This window comes from Carassius carassius, chromosome 16 (assembly GCF_963082965.1).
Source record: "Carassius carassius chromosome 16, fCarCar2.1, whole genome shotgun sequence".
NCBI classification, from domain to species: Eukaryota; Metazoa; Chordata; class Actinopteri; order Cypriniformes; family Cyprinidae; genus Carassius; species Carassius carassius.
This window is the reverse complement of record NC_081770.1, coordinates 12,775,965-12,783,672: the sequence shown is the minus strand read 5'-3', so window position 1 is coordinate 12,783,672 and position 7,708 is coordinate 12,775,965. Positions and strand designations below refer to the sequence as shown.

The window sequence follows — 7,708 nt, the reverse complement described above, 5'->3', positions numbered from 1 at the left end:
AACTATTTATGTGCATGGCCCTGTTACAGCGTACATCAGCACATGCATAGACAATATCACACCAGAGAAGACCATTTGCACATTTTACTCGGCATTTAAATCTGGGGACTCTGAAGCTTTCAAAAAGTCAAGATATGATGTTCACCAAAGCATTAAATCTGCCAAAGCATCCTACAGTCACATGACTCCAGGAAAATGTGGCAAGGCCTAACACACATCACAGACTACAAAGACGGGTCATCTGCAAATAGTTCTGCATCTCTGCCCGATGAGCTCAACCCCTTTTCTGCATGTTTTAAAGCCCTGAATACAGATCCCTGGTCAATACTGTCTCCTGATGAGGGGGAATGGGCACTGATGCTAACCCCCACACAGGTTTATAAGTCAAGTGAACACATGCAAGGCAGCAGGTCCAGATAACATCTTAGGATGTGTACTAAAGCTCTGTGCTTCAGAGCTGACCACTGGTATCTTCAGTCTTTGCCTCACAATGGCTACAGTGCTCATCTCTTTCAAGTCCACCACTATCATCCCTGTCCCCCCAAAAAAACATAGTTTCAGGTCTGAATTACTACAGACCAGTGGCTCTCACACTGGTCCTCATGAAGTGTTCTAAGCAGTGTACAGGACTAATATCAACAGAGGATGCCATTTAATATGCCCTTCACAAAACTCTAACTTACCTGAAAAATAAAGACAGTTATGTCTGACTGGTTTTCCTTAGAAAAAGTTTGAAATACAACACTATCATCTTCTTAAAACTCATAAACAAGCTGTATAGCCTGGGCCTGCCTTCTGCACTGTGTAACTGGATACTGAGCTTCCTCACCAGTAGACCTCAACATTTCCGCCTCAAGAAAACACTCCTCCAGCATCATTATACATTTTGCCGGTGACACCAGTCATTGATCTTATTGCATTCAATGATGAGACCACATGCTGGAAAGAAGTGTCTGAACTGATCACATGATATGAGGCTAACAATCTCACACTGAACATCAGCAAGACCAAGGAGATGGTTATGAACATGAGGAAGAGTGATCGTATCTGTCAGCCTCTATTGATTGGAGGTTGAGAGAGTGGGCAGCTATAAGTTCTTTGGTCTACACATCTGTGACTACCTCAAGTGGACAGAGAACACAGTTATGCCAGTCAAAGAATGTACGTCATGAGGAGACTTAGGAAGATTGACATGTCACCACAAATACTCCATAACTTCTACAGATGCACTGTGGAGAATGTGTTAAAATGCTGTCTTGCTGCGTGGTTCAGCAATAGCACAACTCATGACAGAAAGGCACTACAGAGGATGATAAAGCTGGCCTTGGAAGTCACAGGGAGAGAGCTCCTCTCACTGCAGGACATCTACATTAAAAGGATCTGCAAATGGATTTTGCACAATCATCAAGGATACCAGCCATCCAATCCACAATTGCTTCACCTAATGCTAATTGTTTCTAATGAAGTCTGGCAAGTGGTACTGGAGCAGTGCGGCCAGAACATCCAGAACAGTTTATATCCCCAGGCCATAAGACTGATAAATAGTCAAAACCTACTTCCTCTTCCATCAGGATAAATTCAGCCTGTTCAATGACTCTCCACAATTTACCTGCTTAGAAAATCATACACACCTCATAATGACTGATCATGGACAATTTAAACACTAGACTTTACATTGACACTTATTACAATACAACTTGACACTTCAAAACTGACACTCTTTTTACCTGGACTGCATCTTTATACTGTGAATATTTTTTTTTATTGTTAATTATTTTTCAAATAATTAACCTACCAATAATAAAACCTACCAATTCTCAACAAAAGAAAGTGACAGTGAAAGTGACTTGACATTCAGCCAAGTATGGTGACCCATACTCAAAATTCATGCTCTGCATTCAACCCATCCAAAGTGCACTCACACACAGCAGTGAACACACACACACACACACACACACACACACTGTGAACACACACCCAGAGCAGTGTTCATCATTTATGCTGCGGGGCCCGGGGAGCAGTTGGGGGTTCGGTGCCTTGCTCAAGGGCAGCTAAGTTGTGGTATTGCCGGCCCGAGACTCAAACCCACAATCCTAGGGTTAGGAGTCAAACTCTCTAACCACTAGCCCACAACTTCCCCCAAATTAGAATATGGCGACATTTTTAGATTTTTAGGCAAACATAGTTTTAAAGTATATTTGTATAATCAATATATAAGTTGGGGGATGTATGCCTGCAGCAATAAAAAATAATTTCTGGAAGACTGCAAGTTTGTTTATTTATTTAATTGATTATTTAGAGTCATGCTTTTAATGTGTATACCGTTAACCATATCCCTATGTTTGAAAATGCTGGGCAGACATACCAAAAACTTTAATGCAAAGTATACATTTGAATACACTGTAATGCTGATCAAGGCTGGACTTGTGGGGCAGAGGAAATTCTACTCTGACTTGACTCTAAAGAAGTCAGAGAAACAAAACAAAGTCCAAGACTCAGTGCTCTTACCAGGATAAAATTCTGCCCAGGGGATTGATTTTATAACCTGGTCTCAACAAAGAAGGCATATTTTCTGCTGACTAATAGGCCTGCCTCTCTCTTCAACATATTTAAGGTGAATATATTTACTTTTAACAATTATAATACTGATTATGCTGCAGGTGGGAAAAAAAAAACATGACAAATATTTGTCTATCCAAATATACTTTGAAAATATCTGTTTGCCTAAAAATCGCCCTTTTTTATTGCAGAATGCTGTATTTCAGACTCAGACCAAGAAGCTTCCAAGCAATGATTAGCTGTTTTAGTGCATAGAAAAGAATCTTTATTGCCTGTTATGTACATAATACAGCTGAAAACAGTGTAAAAAAAATTGCTAACAACAAATATGTTTGTGGTCTGTATGGCTTGTGTTTGTAGTCCATCAGTCTTGACGTGATGGAGTGGACTGGTGAATGTATGGCCTCATGTGTTCACTCATTCAGCCAGTCGAGGATCAATGCTTCTCTTTGAAAAGATTTGCACTTGACGCCGTATAATCAAACAGCAGCTCCTCGCATAAATTAATGTCTCTTTTGGCCTGGAACAGGATGACATCCTTTTTTCCTTCAGGGAAGTTCATCATGCAGTGGACTGACCTTAGGTTAGCTCTCTTGGAGGAATGATTGATCATCCGGCCCATGGTGTTTTCTTTTGGGTGACACTCGCAAGGGAAAGTCTCAGCGTCCACACAGAGGTCCCGACCTGCCGCCTGGAAAAAGAAAAGATAGGCCGCATCATCCTTGATGGACTCGGCCAACTTCAGACCCTCTGCTCCTGTGATTACCTTGCCATGGTAATCACAAACGATGGAGCCCATGGCAAAGTCTTTGGTGGCAACAACTCCTGTGGTTAAAAGAAGGCGTTTTATTGTTCACTCCAGGAGTACAAATATCTGCTTACAAGACAAACAATGGTATGTACTTTTATGTATTATGTTTACATACCTTGTCCTTTTGAGCCAAAGTCCTTGAGGGCCAGGCCTGTCCACTTTTGATTCTGGATCGCAGTGATGATACATGGATCTGACTCCACCTGCACCTCAGTGATGGGTCTCCACTTTGCCACTATGTCCTCGGGGCGAGGACAGTTGCCAGTCCAACCCTCTTTTTCGATCAGCAGTGACACCTTGCTGACAGTCGGGGGCCGTCTTGAACACTGGGCTATCAAAGACATGTTAAATTAATATTCTTTTCCAAAATGTGAATTTTGTTACTTTGATTATAGAAATACATATTCATTTTTTTTTATAATAAAGAACATCAACTTACACGAGAGGTACTCCTCCCGCTTGGCAAACTGCATAGACCTCCACCTGGCATAAAACACTTTGTCAGATGGAAACCCTGCAGCGGTCCGCTTCTTTTTTGTGGGCGGGCTGCTACTCGTCGTCACTGGAAACTTCAGGAGAAACGCACCAAAGTCCCTGTCATACTGGTCAGCTGCGCCTCTGCCCCTCTTCTGTTTCCGAACTCTCCTCTCATCGGACGGCTCATCGGAAGAAGAGCTGAAAATTTTAGAAGATTTCATGTTCAAACTCTGACAGAAAGCTAGACAGATCTTGGAAGTAGCTGACAAACAGAAAATATATGAATGTTGTGTGTTTTGGATGATGATGATGATGCATACCATGGCATAGTACTTCGGGCTCTTTTGACTTGCTGGCTTGAAAAGCTGGGTAAATCGTACCTGCAATGAAGAAAAAAAAATCTCAGATTAATCCTGAAATCTTTCAGTTCATCTTTCTGACAGAAAATATTATTATTTTAACTTTATGTAGTACATAAGCCAGACTATCAACTTAATTCTTTTATATATCTCGGTACAGTGCGTATAAATAAACACTATTATACATGATTCTGCTGAAACGTACTGTTCATGCAGACGCCTGAGGTCACTCGTGACGTTGACAACTGGCAGACCTTGTTTGGTCAGGAAAAATCTGCCCTGGTCCTCTGCGCTGTCCTGCAGACATCCTGGACGAATCTTCTGGAAGTATGCGTCCAGCATCTGTGGAGATCAGATAGGAGGTTAATGCATACCCAAAACTTTTAAGAGATCTGACCCTTATAAAATTCTGCCCAGGTGTTGCATCACCCAATTTGACCTAGTTTATTTTAAAGTATAAATCGCATACCACCTAACTGGACATTCTATTTATTCTTTATTTAAAAAGGACAATGCACATTTTCTATATTAGTCTTCAAATGAATTAATTAGTATAGTTTATTAGTATAATGTATTGGCTAAGCTTTAAATGTGTGTATCATAAGCCATATATTTGAAAATGCTGGGCAGAAATCCTGTTAGAGAACTTACATCAGAGTCCTCCTCTGTGAGGGAAAATGATGTACTCTGCTTTGCGGATTGCACCTTGATGTGAATTCGTCCATCAACACTTCTCTTGTTGAGCCAGTCTGAAGCCTGCAAAACAAGTGAAGAACACAGTGAGTGACTGACTTCATACACACTCAGGAAACACTGTAAAGTAAAAGTACTTACTTTAAATGCCCTCACTGCATCTGGTCGCTGGAAGTATCTCAGGACCAGGATGGCTTCGCAGAAGTACCGGAACAGCGTCCTTTGGTCTTCTTCCACATGCTGCTGATCCAGGAGCTTCCCGTGGATGTCCAGCATGTCCGCCTGTGACACTCTAAGGACTCTCTGGCAGTCTTGGAGCGTCGGCTGAGCAGTCCTAGGTGAAACAAAAAACAAAAAAGGAGGCGAGTTAGAGATGTTTCTGTATGTGTGCCTTGCAGCGTTCCAATGACTCTGCATTAAATGAAAAGTAATACTAGTAAATAACAACTCACTTTTTGTTGTGTGTTTTCACTGCAGCACCTGGTGTCCTGTGATTGGATTCAGTCTGTGCCTCCATGGGGTCATTTAGGATTAAAAAATGCCTCTCACGAAGGTCTTCCAGAAGAGCCCGTCTGGAAGCCTCATCAGGGTACCGCTTGACCATGACGTTGTAGTCCCAGGTTCTGCCTCGGAGGGTCCAGGCCTTCATGGACTTTTTGGCTCTGTCCACCTCTGCATTCCTCTCCTCATTAGTCTGGTCCTTCATGCAGACCCTCAACAGGTGGTTAGGCAGCATCTCCTGGGGCCTGAAACACTGCAGACAGGAAATGATGCGACGGTCCTTGTCACTGTGAGAGAAGGCAAAAGAATCCAGAGAGGTGACTTGTGAAAGCTATTCTTGATATTTGGTGGCTTTTCTCGTTTATTATCATGAACATGCATGCAAAGTTTCAAAGTGCTGTCGTGTTTTAACATGTACAAACAAAATTCATATTACATTCGTAGAATAAAATAAAATGTTTACTATGTCAGGTATATCAAATGATCTGAACCTACCGCTTGGAAGACATTCTTCAGAAATGAAAAAGCTGATTTAACAAGCAGGAAGTGCAGGAGGAATCTTCAGTGTTGACTTCACCCTTTTCTTGGAGAACTGAGTAACTGGTTCCTCTGAGCCTCACCTTTATTGACCACTTGGTAGTCCCAGCCCTTTTTCTGCAAAAGCTGATACACCAATTTAAACATTGACATGAATGGGCCAATTACAGGATGAAAATGGGCCAATTTTAAACCCCTTAATGGGCCATCTACACGAATTATGGGCCATTTTCGAAACAAAGTTGGGCCATCATGGTTGTGACGATTGAGCCATCAAAGGTTGTTTCAGGGCAATAAAATATCTTCTCAGCCCATTTCTAAACTTTCGTCATTTCAAATCTGAGGATGAAAATTATGCACTTATACAAAATAATAAAATTATGCATTTTACCATATCAGGGCAGGAAGCATGACCACAGTTGCAGCTACTTCCAAATATGATGGACAGAAGTGTGAAATAGTTTTTCTTTACTTTAATGCAGCAGGGTTGTATTAGTTAAATAATATTTATATAAATAATTCACCTGCATTTAATTTATTTTTTTATTATCATATCGGCGTTTGTGTGAAACAGAAGCAGTTTAATGTGAAGTTCAAAATCCATCTGGTGCTTTTTGACGGAAAACGTAAAAAAAAAAGTTTGCATAGTTTGTCCAAGGTTTCTTATTTGAAGTACGTTTTATTTTTATTGTATGAAATAGAATTAAAATTTATTTAGATATTAATTAAACACTATGTGCTTACAGTTGTCTTGATGCGAAATACAGCCAATAGTTTAAGATTGTTTGTACATAAATAAATTATTAATTCATCAACTCATTCATCACAAGACTTGTACTGGCCATACTGGCAAACGACTTCTCACCGCTGATTCCCGACGGGTTTAGATAAACTGTCTCTGGTTTAGAGGACTCCTCGTCGCTCCCCTGTCATTTCAAAGAATAGTATCCTACACCGGTGAACGTGACAAGTATAAAAGCCTCGTCCTTTTGGAAAAGAGTCAGCGGAGCCAAGTGAAAGTATAAATGCCGTTTAACTTTGTTTAATATCGTTTTCTAAATAATCCCACGAGTGTAGTGATGTCCGGTTCGCGAACGAATCGTTCGATTTAACCGGTTGAACCAGTTCACCAAATCATCTGAATCGTTTGAAACGGTTCGCGTCTCCAATAAGTATTAATCCACAAATTATTTAAATTGTTTACTTTTTTAACGAGGCTGGCACTCCCTATGAGTCTAAATGAACAAATATCCCGGAGTAATTCATGTACTCAAACAGTACAATGACTGAACTGATGTGAAGAGAGAGAACTGAAGATGAACACCGAGCAGAGTCAGATAACTACTGGTAATGAATCGAACTGTCCGAAAGAACCGATTCTCTGAAAAGAACCGAACTACTTATTCTTCTTCTTTCAATTTTATTGGCGGTTGGCAACTAACTTTAATAGTGCATTACCGCCACCTGCTGGACTGTGGTGTGGTACTGGATTCTAACCTTTCCTATTAAAAAATAAATAAATACATAAACAATTAGTCCTGTATTCCTTAGGAAACTAAATATATATTTAAAACATATTTCACCTGAGCTTCTTTGTAGGATTTCTTTGTAGGTTAAGTTTAATCTTAACGGTTTTCTTTTTAATTGTGAACTTAATCTTTGTCTTTCTTCCTGATATTTAGGACATTGAAGTATAACATGCTCTACAGACTCTGGACATTCACACAATTCACAATTGCCATCATCATGTTTCTTTGTTATTACCAAAGTT

General features: G+C 40.4%; 2 protein-coding genes and 1 long non-coding RNA gene across 4 annotated transcripts in view; 1 reads left to right on the top strand and 2 right to left on the bottom strand.

Annotated features, from left to right (window-relative positions):
• Positions 1–7,708, bottom strand: part of LOC132159554 (uncharacterized) — a 1,375,546-nt gene that overhangs the window by 1,072,943 nt on the left and 294,895 nt on the right. The gene's annotated exons all lie outside the window — the stretch shown is intronic.
• LOC132159593 (uncharacterized) overlaps positions 1–7,708 on the top strand; it is a 200,473-nt gene that overhangs the window by 70,572 nt on the left and 122,193 nt on the right. The gene's annotated exons all lie outside the window — the stretch shown is intronic.
• On the bottom strand, positions 2,935–6,825 carry LOC132159561 (uncharacterized). Of its 2 annotated transcripts, XM_059569110.1 has the most exons (10): positions 6,803–6,825; positions 5,896–6,063; positions 5,352–5,687; positions 5,041–5,233; positions 4,858–4,962; positions 4,412–4,548; positions 4,168–4,227; positions 3,810–4,045; positions 3,486–3,701; positions 2,935–3,384 (listed from the first exon to the last, which is right to left on the bottom strand). In XM_059569110.1, exons 2-10 carry the CDS (start codon positions 5,907–5,909, stop codon positions 2,996–2,998), a joined length of 1,686 nt encoding a protein of 561 aa, XP_059425093.1. In that variant the 5' UTR covers positions 5,910–6,063; positions 6,803–6,825; the 3' UTR covers positions 2,935–2,995. The 2 variants fall into 2 exon arrangements, with proteins under 2 accessions (XP_059425093.1, XP_059425092.1); XM_059569109.1 differs by lacking the exon at positions 6,803–6,825 and having other exon boundaries at positions 5,896–6,256.